We start from the raw sequence: 23,568 nt of genomic DNA on the forward strand, positions 1-23,568 counted from the left end.
CTGTCACAATGGACTACTGCAGGTGTGAGGTCACCACTCTCCAAACCTCACAAACATTAACAATATGTATAGAAAGCCAAGAATAGAGTGGTCATTTTTCAAAAGAAAGACAGGACTACCCTAGGCTGGAGGAGGCTGGAGAGCACAATGTCGTGCAGGATCCTGGAGCAGAGAAAGGACAATAGGAACACCGTGCTTTACGGCAAACACACACACACACACACACACACACAGACACACACACACACACACACACACACACACACACACACACACACACCCCGCAGCTGACCACGGAGCAGCACATTCGTCCCCACTGCTGCATCCTGACCATGGGTACAGAACCCCATCATCCCCCACTGCTGCATCCTGACAATGGGTACAGAACCCCATCATCCCCCACTGCTGCATCCTGACCATGGGTACAGAACCCCATCATCTCCCACTGCTGCATCCTGACCATGGGTACAGAACCCCATCATCCCCACTGCATCCTGACCACGGGTACAGAACCCCATCATCCCCACTGCATCCTGACCATGGGTACAGAACCCCATCATCCCCACTGCATCCTGACCATGGGTACAGAACCCATCATCCCCACTGCATCCTGACCATGGGTACAGAACCCCATCATCCCCACTGCATCCTGACCATGGGTACAGAACCCCATCATCCCCACTGCTGCATCCTGACCATGGGTACAGAACCCCATCATCCCCACTGCTGCATCCTGACCACGGGTACAGAACCCCATCATCCCCACTGCATCCTGACCATGGGTACAGAACCCCATCATCCCCACTGCTGCATCCTGACCATGGGTACAGAACCCATCATCCCCACTGCATCCTGACGATGGGTACAGAACCCATCATCCCCACTGCATCCTGACCATGGGTACAGAACCCCATCATCCCCACTGCATCCTGACCACGGGTACAGAACCCCATCATCCCCACTGCAACCTGACCATGGGTACAGAACCCATCATCCCCACTGCAACCTGACCATGGGTACAGAACCCATCATCCCCACTGCATCCTGACCATGGGTACAGAACCCATCATCCCCACTGCATCCTGACCATGGGTACGGAACCCCATCATCCCCACTGCATCCTGACCATGGGTACAGAACCCCATCATCCCCACTGCTGAACCTGACCACGGGTACAGAACCCCATCATCCCCACTGCAACCTGACCATGGGAACAGAACCCATCATCCTCACTGCAACCTGACCATGGGTACAGAACCCCATCATCCCCACTGCATCCTGACCATGGGTACAGAACCCCATCATCCTCACTGCAACCTGACCATGGGTACAGAACCCCATCATCCCCACTGCATCCTGACCATGGGTACAGAACCCCATCATCCCCACTGCATCCTGACCACGGGTACAGAACCCCATCATCCCCACTGCATCCTGACCATGGGTACAGAACCCCATCATCCCCACTGCTACATCCTGACCATGGGTACAGAACCCCATCATCCCCACTGCATCCTGACCATGGGTACAGAACCCATCATCCCCACTGCATCCTGACCATGGGTACAGAACCCCATCATCCCCACTGCATCCTGACCATGGGTACAGAACCCATCATCCCCACTGCATCCTGACCACGGGTACAGAACCCCATCATCCCCACTGCATCCTGACCATGGGTACAGAACCCCATCATCCACTGCAACCTGACCATGGGTACAGAACCCCATCATCCCCACTGCATCCTGACCATGGGTACAGAACCCCATCATCCCCACTGCAACCTGACCATGGGTACAGAACCCATCATCCCCCACTGCTGCATCCTGACCATGGGTACAGAACCCCATCATCCCCACTGCTACATCCTGACCATGGGTACAGAACCCCATCATCCCCACTGCATCCTGACCATGGGTACAGAACCCATCATCCCCACTGCATCCTGACCATGGGTACAGAACCCCATCATCCCCACTGCATCCTGACCATGGGTACAGAACCCATCATCCCCACTGCATCCTGACCACGGGTACAGAACCCCATCATCCCCACTGCATCCTGACCATGGGTACAGAACCCCATCATCCACTGCAACCTGACCATGGGTACAGAACCCCATCATCCCCACTGCATCCTGACCATGGGTACAGAACCCCATCATCCCCACTGCAACCTGACCATGGGTACAGAACCCATCATCCCCCACTGCTGCATCCTGACCATGGGTACAGAACCCCATCATCCCCACTGCATCCTGACCACGGGTACAGAACCCCATCATCCCCACTGCATCCTGACCATGGGTACAGAACCCATCATCCCCACTGCAACCTGACCATGGGTACAGAACCCATCATCCCCACTGCAACCTGACCATGGGTACAGAACCCATCATCCCCACTGCAACCTGACCATGGGTACAGAACCCCATCATCCCCACTGCATCCTGACCATGGGTACAGAACCCATCATCCCCACTGCAACCTGACCATGGGTACAGAACCCCATCATCCCCCACTGCATCCTGACCATGGGTACAGAACCCATCATCCCCACTGCATCCTGACCATGGGTACAGAACCCCATCATCCCCACTGCATCCTGACCATGGGTACAGAACCCATCATCCCCACTGCATCCTGACCACGGGTACAGAACCCCATCATCCCACTGCATCCTGACCATGGGTACAGAACCCATCATCCCCACTGCATCCTGACCATGGGTACAGAACCCATCATCCCCACTGCATCCTGACCATGGGTACAGAACCCCATCATCCCCACTGCATCCTGACCACGGGTACAGAACCCCATCATCCCCACTGCATCCTGACCATGGGTACGGAACCCCATCATCCCCACTGCATCCTGACCACGGGTACAGAACCCATCATCCCCACTGCATCCTGACCATGGGTACAGAACCCCATCATCCCCACTGCATCCTGACCATGGGTACAGAACCCCATCATCCCCACTGCATCCTGACCACGGGTACAGAACCCCATCATCCCCACTGCTGCATCCTGACCATGGGTACAGAACCCCATCATCCCCACTGCATCCTGACCACGGGTACAGAACCCCATCATCCCCACTGCTGCATCCTGACCATGGGTACAGAACCCCATCATCCCCCACTGCTGCAACCTGACCATGGGTACAGAACCCCATCATCCCCCACTGCTGCAACCTGACCATGGGTACAGAACCCCATCATCCCCACTGCTGCATCCTGACCATGGGTACAGAACCCCATCATCCCCACTGCATCCTGACCATGGGTATAGTACCCCATCATCCCCACTGCATCCTGACCATGGGTACAGAATCCATCATCCCCACTGCAACCTGACCATGGGTACAGAACCCATTATCCCCACTGCATCCTGACCATGGGTACAGAACCCCATCATCCCCACTGCATCCTGACCATGGGTACAGAATCCATCATCCCCACTGCAACCTGACCATGGGTACAGAACCCATCATCCCCACTGCATCCTGACCACGGGTACAGAACCCCATCATTCCCTGGGGCTTTTCTACTGGAATAAACTGGGCGGACCATCTTGTCACACTGGTGACGGTGCTGGGGACATTAGTCTTGGCATCCAGGCACTCCTGTGTCCTCCATGTGGACAGGCAGATGGTAGAATGAAAACCAGCACTCACTGGGAGACGTAAACACAGAAAATGAAAGGGTTCAGTACTGCCAGCTTGGCAGACTGAGTCCATCCTGTCCTCAGCTTAGCCATGTGAGCCAACTTTTTTTTCCTTCTTCTTCTATTTTTTTTTTTAACCTTTGTTGAAAGGCAATAGAGACTAGCTTCTGTCATAATTGAAAAACTCCTAGTAAAGTTTTCACTAAAGATGCTGATAAACTCCTCTTTAAAAAACAAAGAACAGAAAATAAAATGTTCAGGCAGTAACATTTACAATAAAGTCAATACAAGAATACAGAATATGGATTGGAGACATGGCTCAGCAGTTAAGAGCACTTACTTCTCTTGCAGAGGACATGAATTCAGTTCCCAGAACCCCTGTTAGGTGGCTTACAATTGTACATAACTCTAGTTCCAAAGAAAGATGCCCTCTTCTGGCCTCTGTGGGCACTGCATTCATGTGCATATGCATGTGCATAGACAGACAGACAGACACATACACACACACAAACAAATTTAAAAACTGTGGCCAGGTGTAGTGGCACACAACTTTAATCCCAGCATTCCAGTGGCAGAGGCATGTGAATCTCTATGAGTTTGAGGCCAGCCTGGTCTACATATCAAATTCCTTACCAGCCAAGGCTAAGTAATTGTTTTTTCAAAAAAAAAAAAAAAAAAAAAAAAAATAGATGGAGCGGGGCGGTGGTGTCGCACACCTTTAATCCCAGCACTCGAGAGGCAGAGCAGGTGGATCTGTGAGTTCGAGGCCAGCCTGGTCTATAGAGCGAGATCCAGGTTAGGCACCAAAACTATAAAGAGAAACTCTGTCTTGAAATACAAAAAGCAAAAAACAAAAAACAAAACAAAACAAAAAGATGGAAGATAAGAATGAGTAGGTATGGTATACACAGCACACTATTTGTCACCCTCCCCTGAAAGGTAAACAAACACCAAAGGCGTCCTGAGACACAGTCTTTCGGGTCACAAGGAATTCACTTGTGGTGCAGGGGAGTCTGATCTTCTAGGCCACAGTACTGTCTGTTATGCATCCCCATCAAATACGAGGTTTATATGCCAACTTCAATAACCCAGGTTTGTCTTAGACACACCTCAGCTTCAGCAGCTATTTCATACTTGGATTTCTTGCCTGGCATAGTTCGAATCAGATCCAACAGACCATCTTCATCAAGGATTTTTGTTCCCAGAGCTGCTGCCTGTTGATTAAAATACAAGTCATCAGAACTCCATCTGAACCACTTCCTTCTGTAGAGAATAAATTATTTTAAGGCCTACTGGTAGATGAAGAACCACATTGTAAGTTAAACTCCAGAATGTATTTGGAATTATTTTGAAGATTTTATTGTATGTGTATGAGTGTTTTGCTCATCTGTGTGTCTGTGTACCATGAGTGTGCCTGGTACCCAAGAAGGTCTACAGTGGGCTTCAGATTCCCTGGAACTCAGAGTCATGAACAGGTTTGAGGGGTCATGTGGGTGCTGGGAATTGAACCCAGGTCCTCTCCAAGAGCAACAAGTGCTCTTACCTACTGAGCCCAACAATGGAATTAAGAAAAAAAAAAAAAAATCACCAAACAGTTACCATTAAGGATGAAATCCAGTAATACAGTACTGGATATATGAAGCATTACAGAGGTTATAAAGCTGTTTTCCTAGTTTCAATTCTGCTATCGATTTTTCAGTTTTTCTGTTTGGTTTAGGGTGTGTGTGATGAAGTACATTAAAAATATAACTGATAATGTAGTACAAAGCTCAATGTGAAGCTCCAGAGCTTCAGAATGGCTATGATAACTGTATGCAAGTACCTCTGAGATGTACAGACTTCAAGTCAGGCTAATGTTACTACCTGTTTATTTGCAAATTCTTTACATACGGTTTTAATTTTTAAAAATTATCATTAAGGCCGGGCGGTGGTGGCGCACGCCTTTAATCCCAGCACTCGGGAGGCAGAGCCAGGCGGATCTCTGTGAGTTCGAGGCCAGCCTGGACTACCAAGTGAGTTCCAGGAAAGGCGCAAAGCTACACAGAGAAACCCTGTCTCGAAAAACCAAAAAAAAAAAAAAATTATCATTAAAAAAAATGGGGCTTGGGATGTAGCTCAGTAGCTAAGTGTGCTGGGTGCACCAATGAAAGGACCTGAGTTCAAATCCCCAGTACCTACATAAAAAGGTGGGTGTGGCTGCTTATGTACCTATAACTGCAGCTCTGTGCAAAGTGGAGACAGAGGTGGGTTCCTGGACACCAACCTAGCCCCAGGTTCGTACGGTATCTCAAAGGAATAAGGTGGAGAATAACAGAAAAAAAAATATCTAACATCTTCCTCTGAACACACACATGTGCACATGCATGGGCACAGACACACACACACACAATGATTGAAAGGCAGGAGAATGAACTTTAAGGACTATGAAGCAAGATCTTGCCAAAGAATATAGACAGGAAGGGAAGAGGAGAAGGTTAGCCATGGCATCACATTCCTACCATACCAGTATTCAAGAGACAGAGGCAGGAGGATCAAGAGTTTAAGACCAGCTTAAGCAAGACAGCAAGATCCTTTTTATCCCAAGAAACCAAGTGGTGGAGTATCTTTCTAGCATGTACTGGGGCCTGGGTTCAATGTACAGGACTATCAAATAAATAAATAAACCCACTCCCAAAGAGTGGTATCTCAGTTACAGTTCCTGCTGCCGTGAGAAAACACTTAACCAAAGTCCTGAAACTCGCTTACAGGCGTCCCCCACTGGGGAAAGGGAGGACAGGAACTCAAACAGGGCAGGAACCTGGAGACGGGAACTGTGGAAGGTCACGGAGGGGTGCTGCTTACTGGCTTGTCTCTCATAGCTTGCTCAATCTGCTTTCGGACAGCACCCAGGACCAACAGCCCCAGGGTGACACCATTCTTCGTGAGCTAGGCCCTCCCCTATCAACCATCAATCAAGGAAATCACCACAGGCTTGTCCACAGGCATATCTAGTGAGGGTATTTCTCAACTGAGGTCCCTCTTCCAAAATTACTCGGACTTTAAACTGACGTAAAACTAGCCGCACAAGTGGTGAGTGGGTAGTAGTGGGGTACGGCAGGACTCCTTTTGTGCTATCCGTCACCTTTGCATCCCCGGAAGAACAAAGCCAGGAGAACTGACGTCAGCTATTCCTACCCCTCCTGTGTTTGATTCATGTGGGAGCCATCTCCCACCTTGCTGCTAACAGGACTCCAGCATGTCCAACTCCCAGGGAGACTGACTTGCAGCAGGCCCACCTAACCAGAAGCCCTGTTCTCCTCAAACAACGAGGTGGCATTCTAGAGCATCCCTGGGACAGCGCCTGAAGACCAGTCCCAGCGACACTGTTCTTTTTCCTGACCAGAAGGAAGCTATCTCACAAGCACAATCAACATGCGTGATGCCCAGAAGGCTGAGAGGAGGTGGTGGGACTATCTGGGTTAAGTTCCTGAGCTGCTAAATGACCAATTCCAGTGACTATTGCCTCTGGAATTCTTGTTAGGCAAGGAAAAGAATTAGTCGGGTATATCTTGTTACTTCCGATAGACCTCTGCTTCTTCCTCACACTCAAACACAGGTTCCAACAATGAAAACTTAAGATGGGATCTGTAAGGCATGCATGAGAAAATTTGGAACTAAAAAACAAAACTGTATGCCTCTACGTTAAAAATGTTTTTAAAAAGGTTTAAACTAGAATACACAAACAAAGTCAAATAAACAACAACTATGCTCCCCACTAAAAAACCAAAACCCTGTAATCCCGACCGACAGCGTGTATACGGTATGCAGAGACAGCCAAACTACAGGCTTCCTCCTTTTCTTTTCTCACTGCGACGTGGCCAGCAGCATTAGCACCAACAGCCACACTGTGCAGAGAGCCAGCGGACCCACCTTGTCACTCTTGGACTGTCCGCTGTCCCGGCCCATGACGAGGTAGTTGGTTTTCTTGCTCACATTTCCTGTTACCTTCCCCCCATAACGTTCAATTAGAGACTTGGCCTCTTCTCGTTCAATGGACTCCAGCACGCCTGTGATCACAAACGTCAGGCCTTCCAAGCAATTTTCAGCTCCCTACAAAACCAAAGTGTTCAAGCAGAGAAGAAATGACATGGTAGCTTTCCAAAGGAAGAATTGGCAGCCAAGCTGCAATGAGGTGACGTTTCTCACTCGACATCATAAATAACCCCAGCATGAAACCTGGCTGGAGACCGCAGCAGAACCGCGGAGTCAATCCTGATGAATTCCCACATAGCTAACATTCGACAGATACCAAATGAACGAGGAGAAACATACTGTCAGCGAAACTAAAATTACCCATTCACGCTAGTCTCCGCTTCTCATGTTTACATCAGCAATTAGCTTTCCTACTTTAAGTAAACAACCTAATGTAATCTGCCCCTGGAACTCCCACTGTTGTTAAAGACCAGCTCTGGGTCTGGAAAGCTTACCAAGTCGGAGCCCTCACCATTCTCTCTGCTGACTACCCTCCTGAGATAAACCTACGAAACTGCTAGAAAGAAACATAAAGCTAAGATGGCACCATCCATCCCCACTGGAAAGATAACTGGTAATCTAAGAGCTGACCAGGCTTCTCTTCCTAAGTCTGAACTACAACTCTGTACCATTATAGATTTTGTTTTTAAATTCTTGTAAATAGATCAGCTAAATTATACAGACAAACAAAATGGTCATTATACATGATATGCCGTGCTCCTTATTACTCTTTGAATAGAATGAAGATTGGTAAAGACTTAAAAAGTCTTGAAGAGAAGCTAAACAAACTTGAAGCATGCCCCAGCATAAGCTGATCATCACCCTCCACATAAGAACCTTTCTTGGGAGAAAAAAGGAAGGAAAGAATAGTTATTATTTACTGAGAAAGAGGGGGAAATGGTTAACAGCATCTCCTCAGTCCCTCCATTTCCAGGAGTGAAGTGAACTCTCAACTCTTCTCAACAGACTCCCAATCACCCTGGGGAACGCCACATCAAGACACTCCCACATTTCAAACCCCAGTCTGCCATCTCCTGAGTGCTCTCCCGCGGAGCTCACATATCACTCCAGTGATCAACCAACCTCAGCCTCACCAGCCTCCTCACCCAGCTCATCATTAGAGGACTCCTCTACAGCTCTGACTCAAGAAACTCCCAGCCGCCTCAACCTCTTCAACATTCCCTCACAGCCGTGCTGTCACAGAAACACAGCAGTGCCCTAGGGACACCACTTGGCCTCAAGTCTCCAGACAGGCGCCTGTTTAGTCTCTCGTGTTACACCGTGCTACCGGAGGCAAGGCTGGTCTCTGCTCCAGCTCCTTCCCCTTCTCTCTAGCTACCTACCTACCCTTTCTTCCTTAGGGGAACTACTAACCTCCTTATGCAGCCATGTACACCAAGCAAGATGAAAACTAAACCTATATGTATACCGAATATATCTCCTCCCCTCACAGGAGTCTCATGGTACAGAGAATTATCCTTCCCTGTCTGGAGGATCTATCCCGTCAGCAAGGAGCATACCTTAAGTACCTCCTACCTTAAACACATCCACCTCTTCCCTTAAATCCCACTCTCCATTTCTACTTCACAACCAAACCTAGCAAACGAATCTGTCCCCATCTGTCCCCTCCTACTCTTCAAGCCACTGCATCAGCTGTCTCCACTGTTCTCAAACTGTTCTTGCCGAGGTCAGTAGGTCCATTACTCATGTTATACCTGCAATGGACAACTGAGTCCTCCCTTTGCTGGAAGGTCCACAACATGGCAGACCGTCCACTCAATCACCTCTCTTGCCTGTGCTTCTCTGATGTCACCCTCATCACACTTCTTTCTCACATCCTCAGTCCCATTCTGGTTTGCACCCCTTTTCACAGAGCTGTGATAGGCCTCGTCTCAGTCTGCCAAGGTCTGTCGGGGATAGCACTCCCTCTAAACATTAGCTGTACACTAATACTGCCGACGTTCACGTGGAGTCATGTTTTTATTCTGTGTTTCATTCCCACAGCCACTTGTCCACTGAGCATCTCCACATAAATGCCTCACATACATCTCAATCACAATATGGCCAACAACAAACTCATCATCTTTCCAAAACAGCTCTGCCTCAATTTACCCGGATGTTTATGCCATCACCAGGCCATTCCTGGTACCCGTTCAGCCACACTTCTCACTTTCAATTATCACCACGTCCTATAAGCTTCTTCTGTTTCATTAAAAACCATGTCAGTTGGTGCTGGAGAGATGGCTCAATGGTTAAGAGCATTGGCTGCTCTTCTAGAGGACCTCAGTTGGATTCCCAGCACCCACATGGTGGGTCACAACCATCTGTAACTCCAATGCTCCCTTCTGGCTTCCACAGGTACTGTAAATACATGATGCACATAGATATAGGCAAAACTCCCATATACATAAAAGAAAAACAAATAAATCTTCACACATACACAAAAGAAAATGTCACTCCTTAGCCTTCTCAACATTCCTCCTAAGTGATCACCTGTATCTTTTTCTGCCCTAACCAATACAATCTATTCTCAACAGCCAAAATGATACTTAAAACTCATTCTCTTTGGGGCTTGGGAGATGGCTCAATGGTTAAGTGCTCTTCCAGAGAGCCCGGGTTCAATCCTAACACCCACATGGTGACGCACAACTCTAGCTAACTCTAGTTCCAGGAGATTCAAACCTTCTTCTGGCCTCAGAGGGCACCAGGCACATACATGGTGCACAGATATACATGTAGACAAAACACTCAGACACTTGAAGTAAGTAAAAAAAAATTTTGTTTTTAGATATTTTTCAGGGAACCAGAGTTCAACTCCTAGCACTCACACAATGGTTCACAACCATCTGAAACTCCAGTTCCAGGGACTCTGACTCCCTCTTCTGACCTCTGAGAGTACTAGGCATGCACATAATACACATACACATATGCCAGCAAGCTACCATACATATAAATTAAAATAAAATTAAAACAAGAAACTCCTTTTAGGCAAAAGTCCAGAACATTGGGCCCTACAAGATATGTCCCTAGTCACTTCCTCAGCCATCCTGTCCTTGGTCACTTTGCACCAATGACATTACTTTTCTTTGAGTTCCTTAAGCATCCTGTGCAAATTCCTTCTCCTCTTCGAGATGGCATACATTCTGACAGTGACACATTACCATGTCATCATGACCTCTTCACACCTAATGATGTCTCTTCATTCTTCAAATCCCATTTCAATGTTGCTATCTAAAGCAGTGGTTCTCAGCCTGGGAGTCAAGATCCTTTAGGGGTCACATATCAGATATTCTACATATCAGATATTTACACGATTCATAACAGGAGCAAAATTACAGTTATGAAGTAGCAACGAAAATAATTTTATGGTTGGGGGGGTCACCACAGCATGAGGAACTGTATTAAAGGGTCACAGCATTAGGAAGGTTGAGAGCCACTGCTCTAAATGATCCACCCAGGTTCATCCATGTTTCTCCTACACTTTCTAAGAGCACCTGGGACTTTTCTCTCACAGCACCTAACACAATTACTATCAAATATTAATGCATTTAACATGCTCTTCCTTAAGCTCTGAGTACCATGAAGACAAAAGACACTGCACTTATCACTGGTGAATGGAAAAGCCCTTCTCAAGCTACTTATTATTTAAGGAAAATGGCTAAGCGTCCATCAGTGAGTCACAAAACCGCCTAATTCATAAAAAGAGAGCTGGGATTCTTCTGTTAATATGGGCTTATTAGGGGCTGGAGGGATGGCTCAGAGGTTAAGAGCACTGCTTGTTCTTCCAGAGGTCCTGAGTTCAATTCCCAGCAACCACATGGTGGCTCACAACCACCTGTAATGAGATCTGGTGCCCTCTTCTGGTCTGTGGGTGTACATGCACACCGAACACTGTATACATAATAAAATAAATCTTAAAAAAAATAATTGGCTTATTAACTCTTTGCTGGACCATGAATCAGAGTTCTTACAGAGTAACACAATCCTCATGACTCTTACCTTGGGTATTTCTTTGGAGCCCAGAGCTTTGGGACCTTCTCGATTTAAGTAGCTTCGATAAGCTTGATAATTAGTGCGTTTCTTTTCAGAATCTTCTGGACTTACAGACTTTGGGCAGAGGGAAAGAAAAAAAATCATGTAAAATTGAAATGTACCTAGAAAGAATTACATTATACTACACACACACACACACACACACACACACACACACACACACACACACACACACACACAGATACTGGGTGTGTCTACATCATGTATATTAGGGAGGGGCCCCCTAGATAACTTTCAGAACTACTACAACACTTGTCATTATTTTTTCCAATTCCTATTTTATATCACTTTTAAGTTAAAAGTAACTCTAAATCTCTTGAAGTAGACAAAATATTTATTTGCATAAAAGTGATATGACCAATAAGATAGTTAAGCTGGTTTTAAGTTAAATCAACTACTGCAGCTGATACCAGAATCCAAGCCTTTTGTTGTTGTTGTTGAGACAGGGACTCACTGTACAGCCCTGGCTGGCCTGGAACTTATTATGTAGACTAGGCTGGCTTTGAACTCAGAGATCTACCTATGTCTGCCTCCTGAGTGCTGATATTAGTGGCATATACCATCACATATAGCCCCAACCCTACTTAATAATAGCTCTCAGTCATTAGAAGGTCCTTATCAAATAATAGCTACCTAGACCATGTGCCCTGGGAAGCCATGTTTTTAACAACCTTCAAAAGATAGTCCCATACACCAACTGGGAATGTTATTCATTTGTAACAGTAATTCTGTTTTGTAAAAATCTGAAATAACTTTGGATTATCTGCATGCCTGTCTTTTGTTTATTCTGTGACAGTCTCACTATGTAGCAGAAGCTGGCCCTAAACTATCAATCTTTCTTCCTCAGCTTCCCAAGTACTGGGATTACAGGTATCACCACACCTGGCTATAACATAACTGAAGCACAGTCATTTACTAAGTCAGAAATATTTGACTAGATCAACTGAATTTACTACACCCTGATGTTCCTAAGTACAGGTTCTGAGTTATTTCGAGCCCAACTTTGAAAAACAGCATAAAAATAACCATATCACTTTTAAACTTTTATTTCCTCCTTTCCCCAAAACAGTCACCCTCTGTAAACTTCCTCATGTACTTAGTGTGCCTGAAGAAAAACTTCTCCACCAGATAAGTATTCAGCAAAGAAAAATCTGAGGGCAAAAAGTTAACTGATACTTTAAGCATATTTATGAACATTTCCTGCAAACAAAAGCATTTAAGATCATCACCATTTCACAGTTCCGGGTACACACACACACACACACACACACAGACACTATTCTGCCTTTAATGCTAAGGGCCTCTGTGGCACGAAGGAACGGTGGTTTCTCTTAGAAATCTAAAGTGCTTCCAAAATGGAGGTCCAAAAAGACCCTTCTGTTGGTTTGGTTTGTTTTTTTGAGACAGGGCTTCTCTGTGTAATAGTCCTGGCTGTCCAAGAACTCTCTTTGTAGACCAACCTGGCCTGGAACTCACAGAATTCCCGAGTCTGGGATTAAAGGCATGCACCACCACACTCGGGGGGGGGGGGGGGGGGGGGACGGACACGACAAAAACAAAACTTAAATATATCTGAAAACAAAGACAATTCTTTTTGTGTCTTTGGGGAACTCATTTTGTGGCTCAGGCAGACCTTATCTTTGAGATCCTCGTGACTCAGTCTCTCAAGAACTTATTAGGCCTGTATCACCAGGCTGGGGGGGGGGGGGGCACAGGACATGACGCTTTTGAAAAGCATCATTTCTGCTGGTGGCTTCACATGCCTTTAATCCCAGTAGAGGTCAGTGCAGTGGATCTCTGTGAGTTCCAGGCCAGCTTGGTCTACAACACGAGTTCCAGAATAGTCAAGGCTGCCACACAGGGAAGGGGGAAAAAAAGGCTAAAATATGTATAGCACTTATTACATCCCAGACACTGCTCTAAATGGTTTTATAAATTAATCATTAAACACGTTTTTTTTTTATTTTTTTATTACATTTACTTCGAGTGTGTGTGTGTGTGTGTGTGTGTGTGTGTGTGTGTGTGTGTGTGTGTGTACACATGTCCATGGAGTTCTCCTTACCCACTGAATCATCTCATTGGTGCCCAATACATACTCTTATCTCTATTCACCATCACATGGAGAAGTAACCAGATCAGAATAACACATCTGTTCAGCAGGAGAGCTATGATCTAAAGCCGGTTCCAGACTGCTTGAAGGCTCAATGCTCACACTGCTACAGTCTTCAGAGCTCAAGGCCAGCTCTGCCACTCCACAGGCCATCTTGGAAAAGTTACTAAACTCAGCCTGTTTCTTCATCTTTACAACTTTACATAATAAAGTAAATGCCTCAAGGGTCAAGACTATGGGATGTAATATATGAGTATGAGCACAGTTTCTCATACACAATAGAAATACATAGCGGGTCATTTAGCTATGTTACTGATGACTATTCTTTAAGAGATTTAAATGGGCCGGGCGGTGGTGGCGCACGCCTTTAATCCCAGCACTCGGGAGGCAGAGCCAGGCGGATCTCTGTGAGTTCGAGGCCAGCCTGGGCTACCAAGTGAGTCCCAGGAAAGGCGCAAAGCTACTCAGAGAAACCCTGTCTCGAAAAACCAAAAAAAAAAAAAAAAAAAAAGAGATTTAAATGATACAATGTCTTCTGGGGTCAAACACGGGGGCTCCCATATATTAGGCAAGCACTCTACCACTGAGCTACACCCCCAGCTTCAAATTACTTTTATCTATTTATTTTGTTTTTACATCCCAACCAGTTTCCTCTCCCTCCCCTCTTCCCCAAATCATATATTTTTTAAAACAATGTAGAAGCTGAAAACAATCAAGCTTGAACCAACACATATTCAAAAAATACATTCTTTTCATAAAGTTCCTACCTCTTTTTTAGCTGGAGAACTTTTGGTTTTCTTAGGAGTTTGTTTCTCTCCTTTGAGTTCAATGGCATTTTCTTTTCTTTTTGAGGCTGTCAGTTCTGTGTCTTTGTAGGAACTTTTTTCTTTTGCTTTCATAAGTGCCAGCTTGGAGCTAGCCTTGGGAGAGGAACAGGCTTCGCTCTGGTGAGCTGACGATCTGCAGGGCTGCGCAGACCCTCTGGAGCACCCACCCCTGCTGGGCTTAGCAGGACTGCTGGGCTTCCTTTCGTTTAAAAAGTGCTCTGCTTTTACAAAGGGAAAATTGTGATTGCATCAACATTTTCATTCTTCATCTTTCAACCGTGTGATTTTAGTAGTACTTAGTACCACATAGAAATTCAAAACATTTACTACTTTAGCTCAGATAGCGTATTTATTTTTTTAAATTAAATATTCACATAATACTTCTTTGTAACCAGTTCAAATTAAGAGATCTGTCATTTTTTTTTTTTTTTTTTTGGTTTTTCGAGACAGGGTTTCTCTGTGTAGCTTTGCGCCTTTTCCTGGAACTCACTTGGTAGCCCAGGCTGGCCTCGAACTCACAGAGATCCGCCTGGCTCTGCCTCCCGAGTGCTGGGATTAAAGGCGTGCGCCACCACCGCCCGGCTGAGATCTGTCATTTTGCTGGGCAGTGATGGTGCACACCTTTAATCCCAGCACTCAGGAGGCAGAGGCAGGTGGATCTCTGTGAGTTCAAGGCCAGCCTGGTCTACAAAGTGAGCTCCAGGATAGCCAGAGCTACACAGAGAAACCTTGTCTCCAAAAACGAGAGAGAGAGAGAGAGAGAGAGAGAGAGAGAGAGAGAGAGAGAGAGAGAGAGAGAGAGAGAGAACGAGCGCTGTCATTTTAAATTCAAACTATCTATCTGATATACTATTGTAAACAACACAGGAAGATATTGCTGCAGCTCAGTAGTGTAATGCTTGCCCGCCAATGCACAAAGCCTGAGTTCAATCCCAAACAGTGTGAAAAGACAAAGACTTCATTCCACAGATATGCTATAAAATTTACAGAGACAAAACTCACTGACTGGAATACATTACACAGAATTCTGTAAAATAGCAAGAAAGCCCCAAATCCTGAATTGCCAAGGCTAAAAGGTACTACCTAAGCAGATTTATTTCTAGAATTAGATTTTCTATTACCCCCCACACCTACAGGCACCATAGCCATTGCGTCAACCAGCTATGACTAGAAAACACTTTGTATATTTTATCCTGATCACTGCAACAATACAGTATAATAACTATTTCCATATTTCCGTAGCATTACACTGTACGAAGGTAATCCAGTGACGGTTTAAAGTATACAGGAAGCCAAGCTGTCTGTAAATTATATGTAAACTCTACACTTTTTGTACTAAGAGCTTGAGTCCCCACAAACATGGGGACCACAGGGGTCACGACACCAATCCTTCACAGATAATGAGGAGGGCGTCTGGGCCACAGGCCTGTATACCAGCTACTTAAAAGGCAGAGGCAGGAAGATTACAGCTCTAAGGTTGAGGTACAGACTGACCCAAGGCCAGCCTGGGTTACTCAGAAGGACCCTATCTCAAAATAAAAAGCAAAAGGAGGGCTGAGGATATGGCTCAGAAACGTATCCCTGGTGTTGCAAAAGAAAAAGGAAAGGGTAAGAAAAGGCAAGGGCTGACTGTATCAGTAGACGGATCAATATCAAGACCATCGCAGAACAGGCCGCCCAAGACAATCAGAAGAGCTTCAGATGGCCTGAACAGTCAGAGGCCAACACTGTGACACTACCTCTAATGTGCAAGCTCAGGGCATTGCCTCTCTGTCTTCCCACAGCAAAATTAACAAGCCAAGAGTACCTAATAGTTTACTTTTCCTAACACTAAGTGCAGAAGGGCATTCTCTACCCGGTAGTATCCAGCTTTCAAAAGTGCGGGTGATCCTTGACTTAGGACTGTTCAACTTAAAAGTTTTCAACTTTATAATGGTGCAGAAGTAACACGCATTCAGCAGGCAAACGTGGCTAATTTTGAGGTTTGACTTTACAGGACTGTGACCATGTATCAGCCCACCATCCCTATGGGTCCCACACTCATGGATTCAGTACCCTCCTGAGATACTGGGCACCAGCAGTGAGACTCGCCACGGTGTGCTAGCTGCTGACACTCAGAAGCCTGGGTACAAACCTGCACTTCGCACTATGACCTGCTTCAGCTGCTGACAGTCTTGAGCCCCTTTATCTAAATAGAGCCTGCTCGAACGGCTCTCTGAAACATCCACCAAACCGTTAGTGAGAAGAACGCTGAAGCACAGTCACCAAGTGTCCTCTTCTATAGAGACAAGGAAGTGCTCTCTCTCACGCTCCGCTGCTAGGATTACCTTTATCAGGGCTTTTATGGTTTTCTGCTTTGCTTAAATCAGCTTGGACAGGTGAAAATGATTCTCCCTCTTCAGGGTCCTTTCGGGCCTAAACAAGTGTAAAAAGTGTCAGAAGTATTAAGTAACAGGGAAACTACTACCACAAAATCTGCTCTTAAAATGGATTAAATTTTTAAGTTTAAGGGTCGCCTTCCAAACCAAACCAGCAAGATACTACAATAAACTGCCATTCATTTACCCACAAAAACTACCACAGCAAAAGCAGTATTTTATTACTTCATTTTACTGGTAAGGAAAGAGATAAAAGGTTAGAACAATACGCCAATAAAACATCTCATTCCATCCCAGTCTCCTAAACCGGAAATGGAAGCCTTATTAGCCTTTTGTTTATCTCAACTCCCAAACTACTAGTAGTATAATGCAGCTGAAAACTAAAATGGAAACAAACCAACACAAAAAACTGAAAACCAATTAAAGCCCAGTAGGAAAATGAAAGAGAAGCCAAGAGCGGCGGCTGATGCCGAATCTCAGCACTGGTAGGCTGAAGGCTGAGCCAGGAGCTTGTTGCGTTTAAAGCCAATCTGGGCCACCCAGAGCTACCTGTCAAAGACTGCCTCAAAACCAAAGCACAGAAGAGCACTCTCTCAAGAGAAAAAGAGGTGCAACAGTGAGAGTCTGCTTCCGAAAAGAGTACTGTAGTTATTAAACCCTCATCCTGTACAACTGATACCCATCACTCTGAAATAACACATAAAATACATAAAATAATACATAAAAAATCCCTATGGCTTTGTGGGGCAAGTTCTGATTTGCTTTATTTCTTGAAATCTTTTAAAAAGAGTAACTTTGTAAATGAATTTCCATACACACACACAAATTACAAATTAAAATAATTTAGCTAGTGGGATGACTCACTGGATAAAGTCCCCCCACTTACTGCACCTGCATGGGGACCTAAGTTCTGGTCCCCAGCACCCATGGGAAAGCCAGGGATGGCAGTGCACCCCTATAACTGCAATGCTCAGGAGGACAGAGACAGGAGGATTCTGAAGGCTCACTCACTGGTCAGCCAACCTAGAAGAAATGGTGAGCTCCAAGTTCAACTAAGGTAGAGAACCACAAGACCGGACATCTACCTCTGGCCTACATCACACGTGAGCTCACTCTCACCACCACCCCACCCCCCTCTCTCACACACGCACACACGCACAGAGTAACACCATGTTACCTTTTTGGTCTTGGGTTCTTCATCCAACATGGCTAACGTTCGGGCAAACTCTTCATCTTCATGCAACTGCCTCTCCAGCTGTAAAAGCACCACCACAGTGAGATGCTTTTGTTATTTTTGTATCTAAACGCTTTTAAATGTGTGCTTCATATGTTTAGAAGGAGAAAAGCTTCCTAAAATAACAATGCCATCTTCACACTAAACATTAACAGTCAAGTATCACAGACCTCTTTCACTAAACTAACTTCACAGACTCTACACTTCAGCTCTGAGAGCATAATAAAGTTGGTGTATTTTAAATTTATTATATTTATTTATTGTATATGTGGGTATGCATGCCATGGCACACGTGAGAAGGTCAAGAGACAATCTGTAAGGGTTGTTTTTCTCCTTGTGGGTCCCAAGGATTGAATCCAGGCCCTCAGACTCAGTAGAGGTACCTTTTTCCTGCTGAGCCATCTTATTGGCCAATGGGGTTGCCACGTTCTAAAGTGATATTTCTTTATAAAATCTGAAGTCATATTTTCTCTTAATGATTTTAATATAACATCTCTTCATGACATGTTTTTGGGCCTTGTCTACCCTAAGGAAAAGCTCATGTGTATATGTCCATCTATGTGGGTATGTACACTTGAGTGCAGACACCAGATAAGGGCATCAGATCCCCTGGAACTGGAGTTATAGACAGCTATAAGGCACTCAACCTAGGTGCTAGGAACCAAACTCTGATCCTCTACAAAGGCAGTATTAGTTAGATCTTAACTGCAGAGTCATCTCTCCTGCTTACCCGACCCACCCACCCTTTTTTTTGAGATGGGGTCTTACTATACATCTCTGGCTGGCCTGGAACTCACTCTGTAGCCCAGGCTGGCCTCAAACTCACAGAGATCTGCCTGCCTCAGCCTCCAAAGTGCTGAGATTAAAAGCGTGTGCCACCATGCCTAGCTTATCCTCCTCCCAATCATCTTTTGTGGAAGGTAGTGAGTGGCTCATGTAGTGCTAGAAGGTCTGGAACCTGCTATGTACACCAGGCTTTGAACTAGCAAAGATCCACCTGCCTCTGCCTCTTCCTCTTGAGCACTAGGATTAAAAGTGTGTCCAACATCCCCAGCTTACTTATATGTATTTTAAACTCTAGAAATATCCCTCAAAGCAATCCTATAGGGCTGAAAATATGTCTCAGCTGTAGTGATATATTGTATACCCTAATAAAATCTGCCTGAAGATCAGAGAACAGAACAAGCCACTAGATTAAACATAGAGGCCAGGCAGTGGTGGCACACACCTTTAATCACAGCACTTGAGACCTCATGTCTTTGCTTGGGAAGCACATACATCTTTAATCCCAGCACTAAGAAGGAAATGATGGCTGGGCGGAGAAAGGCGTGAGGAGACAAGAACTAAAGGCTTTTCAGGTTGAGGAGTCCTAGAGGTAAGACATGGCAGTGGCTTGTTCCTTTGTCTCTCTGATCTTCAGGCAAATTTTATTAGGGTACACAACATATCACCACACTCAGTAGTTAAGAGGACATACTGCTCTTTCAGAGAACCCAGGTTAGGTTCTCAGGACCTATGCTGGGAGACTCACAACTTTTTAACTCCAGCTTTAAAGAGATATGATGCCTCTGATGATCCCCACAGGCAAGTGGACTCACATGTACATACCGATATACAAACACACACATATACATATAATTAAAAATAACAAAAGTAATTCTTTTTTTTTAATTCTCAATCTATAAGAAAATAATGTAACCCTGTATCTAACACTGGGAGATAGCTGAACAGTTAAGAGCACCAGATGCTCTTCAGAGAACCCTGTTTGATTCCCAGCCCCCGCATGGCTGCTCTCTTCCAGGCTCCACAGCATCGGGCATACATGTGGGGCAGGCATATATGTAGGGAAAACACTTACACACATAAAGGACAAAAATAAAAAAAAATTTAACAGAAAAGTATGTTTTCTTTATACACACAAATACCACCATTTTCCCTGTCAAACCTCTATTAACACACGGACACTCTAAGCACCTATCATTGCCAAATATATGTACTTTCAGCAAAACAGAGCTTCTTTCAGAAGAGAATGTAAAATAATGAAATTCACTTACCATTATAAACTAAACATCTCATGTACCCTGGAAAACCTAACTGCCCAACCTAGTATCCAACAACATTTTATATTATTCAAACAGGAAAAATCTGCAAAAACCTTTTCAGTCTGAAAGAAAGCTGAAAGCTGGGATACGCTTGATTAGAACTCAGTAAACAAGCTCTTCTGGTTATAGAATGAACTAGCCACACGGGAAAATAGCTCACCGATAGAGGCCACATACTTAGCATGTGCAAGACCCACCATTTCATCCCCACTAGCAAAACAAAAACCTAGCCTATGAACTCATGCTAAGTCGGGCTATAAGATGCAGACAGGGCAGGCACCCTTACATGTTCCCGGCTAGCATTTCTTCACTACAAGTGGACTCGGCACCTAACTGCTAATCAACGTGCATGTCTTCATCACAGGAGCTGCAGACTCTATGGCAGCCTTGATACCGCTGGTTCCAATACACACTACACACTGCGGTGTGTTTATGGTAGGGGGGTTCTAGGTACTTTAGAAAGAACCGGTACACTTCTGTTAGAAAATTCAGGGCAGTGGTGGCGCACACCTTTAATCCCAGCACTTGGAGACAGAGGCAGGGGGATCTCCGAGTTCCAGGACAGCCAGGGCTACAGAGAGAAACCCTGTCTTGAAAAAACAAAAGAAAGAAAGAAAAGTTTACCACTGGTGATTATGGCCTGTAATAAAGAACACTGTGTTTTAACAGAACGTTTAATGTAACTGACTTCATGTGGCATCTGATATATGGACTTGAGTGTCAGATAATGGACATACAGTTACCATGAATAAAGAGAGGTACAACTGGGATGGAACTCTTGGAAGATAATTAGGAAACAATTATTAACATCCTAAAAGTCTTTCATTAGATTACTAAACTAAAGACTCTAAAGAATGTGACAGAAATGGGGAAATGGAACTGTGATACCGTTGGAAAGAACTGGATAATCCTCTACTATTTGGGACAGATAAGGTAAGTTAGATCCCTGAGAATGACTTCACAGGCTGACCTAGGTCATTTGTACTACCCTGAGTCATCAGGATACCTGTTTAGAAATAATACAACTCTAAATAACCAAAAACAGGAAGATATTTTTCTTTTTTGTTGTTCTGAGACAGGGTCTCACTATATAGTGTTGGCTGGCCTGGAACTTGCTATGTAGACCAGGTTGGCCTCAAATTCTTAGAGATCTGCCTGCCTCTATTGGGATTAAAGGTGTGGACCACCACATCCAGCTAAAGAATAAATAATCACGTGTGAAGCATTATGTTAATGAAATGAAGAACCACAGCACGGTCTAGCCCCTGCACTACAACAAGCATTTAGACATAATCAATTATGGGAGGTAGACCTTGAAAGCTACACACAGAAGGCATTTATATCACAAGTTTAATAAACAAGAATAGTTGCTGAGGGTCTAGAGAGTCTGGGAAAAAGAAACCTACTCTAAGAAACAGGGAAGGAGTTCAACAAAGCCCTAAACCTGAAGCTTTGGAAGACGAGCCCTCCCGTGAACTGCGTTCATAGTCAGTGTCTGCAAACCCCTAGCTCCCCTGATCTCCCCCTTCATTCACAACTCTCCTCATCTCTGCTAGATCCTCCTCTTCATCCCTTTTAAATGTTAAAACCCCGTGATCCTGGCTGCTCTTCCTGAGGTCCTGAGTTCAATTCCCAGCAACCACATGGTGGCTCACAACAATCTGTAATGAGATCTGGTGCCCTCTTCTGGCCTGCAGATAGAACACTGTATATATAATAAATAAATCTTAAAAAAAAAAAAAAAAGTATTCAATCCTGGAAGCCTCTCCTTTTGTTCACATTCTCTCCAAGGTATACACGTATTAAATGCCACACAAATGCTAATGACTTCCAAATACACAGCTTCTGCTGAGCACCAGACTTGTGAACCTCTTCCCATCAGCTACCTCCTCTGCATCTCACCTGGAGGTCTATCAGACATCTACAACTTAACTGTCAAAACACAACTCTTTCTAAAAAATTACTGTGTATGTGTGTGAGGGAGTGTGCGTGCATGCGTGTTCATGTGGAGAGCAGACAACAACTCTTCTACCTGAACGTGGGTTCCAGAGATCAAACTCAGGTGGCCAAGCTTCCCTGTCACCCACCCTTAATCACCTCGCCAGCCCCCTAACAGAACTTTTAACTGCTCTGTACCAACTGGCCCTCCGCCCTGTGTTCTGGTCCTCATTAACAGCATCACCACTCACCCAGCTGCTCAGGTCCCCTTACTGCAAACCTGTCAGCAGCTCTGAGGCCTTGAGTCGCCTCTCACCGTCTCTTCCACTTCCTTCCTGATACAACCAACATCTCCCACCCGCCACACCTTACAAGTCTCCAAGCCGGTCTGCTTCTGCTCATGCCCAACTACTGGGAAGGACCTCAATTACCCTGCTTGCATTAGAGAAGCCAGTGTGCTTTTAAGACCCACCAAGTCGGGTCACTTTATTAAGAACGCCACCATTTCACAGAAACTAAATCTGAAGTCCTGACCAATCCAAATTCTTTTCACGGGTATCAAAGACCCAGTGTGACCTACAGGACTTGCTGATGGCCATTTCTCCAAATCACCTACCTTTCTTCTTTCTCACTCATTTGCCCAGCCATACTGGTCTGCTGAGCACACTTGCTCCTCAGGATGCTTACACTTGCTGTCCCGTGCTTAGTGGGGATCTGAGTGGCCACCACTGACTCACTGTGCTCCATGTTCTGACACAAGTCATTCCCTACCTACCCCAGAACTACACCTGTGACTGCTGGCATTCTATTTTCTTAAACCTTTGTTTTCTATGTAAACTGTAGTCACCTACTGCTACAGCAGTGTGAGGAACTCCGTAAGTGATGAACACACCCTTGTCAGATATGGGTTCACAGCTCAAGAGAGCATCCTGAGTCAAACTGAAGTCATCAGTATATACAGTGACCAAACAATGGGAAACGGTAGGTGTGCTCAGAGTGAAAGCAAAAAGGCACAGGAACAAATGAAATTCTTTCATACACTGAGGAGCCTCCTAGTCACAGAACTTCAAATTTTTACATAAATAATTATCCATGAGTCTCATCATTTATCTTTTACAGGAATTTATAATCCCATATACTAGATTTTAATTTATTTTACACCAAACTTCTAATGAGGCTCAATTCAAAATTAGACTATAACAATTTTGAGCTAAGCATGGTTGTGCACAACCATAATCTAGAAAA

General features: G+C 45.1%; 1 protein-coding gene across 3 annotated transcripts in view; it reads right to left on the minus strand.

Annotated features, from left to right (window-relative positions):
- Rfc1 (replication factor C subunit 1) overlaps nt 1-23,568 on the minus strand; it is a 79,522-nt gene that overhangs the window by 19,229 nt on the left and 36,725 nt on the right. For all 3 annotated transcript variants that reach the window (XM_052734994.1, XM_052734993.1, XM_052734992.1), the window contains exons 7-12: nt 18,227-18,304; nt 16,999-17,086; nt 14,612-14,889; nt 11,681-11,788; nt 7,580-7,759; nt 4,780-4,884 (exon numbers count right to left, since the gene is read on the minus strand). In XM_052734994.1, coding sequence (XP_052590954.1) covers nt 4,780-4,884; nt 7,580-7,759; nt 11,681-11,788; nt 14,612-14,889; nt 16,999-17,086; nt 18,227-18,304 — 837 coding nt within the window. The remainder of the gene's footprint in view (nt 1-4,779; nt 4,885-7,579; nt 7,760-11,680; nt 11,789-14,611; nt 14,890-16,998; nt 17,087-18,226; nt 18,305-23,568) is intronic.

The sequence above is a fragment of the Peromyscus californicus genome, unplaced genomic scaffold (genome assembly GCF_007827085.1).
Source record: "Peromyscus californicus insignis strain IS unplaced genomic scaffold, ASM782708v3 Scaffold_13__1_contigs__length_99412109, whole genome shotgun sequence".
Taxonomy (NCBI): Eukaryota; Metazoa; Chordata; class Mammalia; order Rodentia; family Cricetidae; genus Peromyscus; species Peromyscus californicus.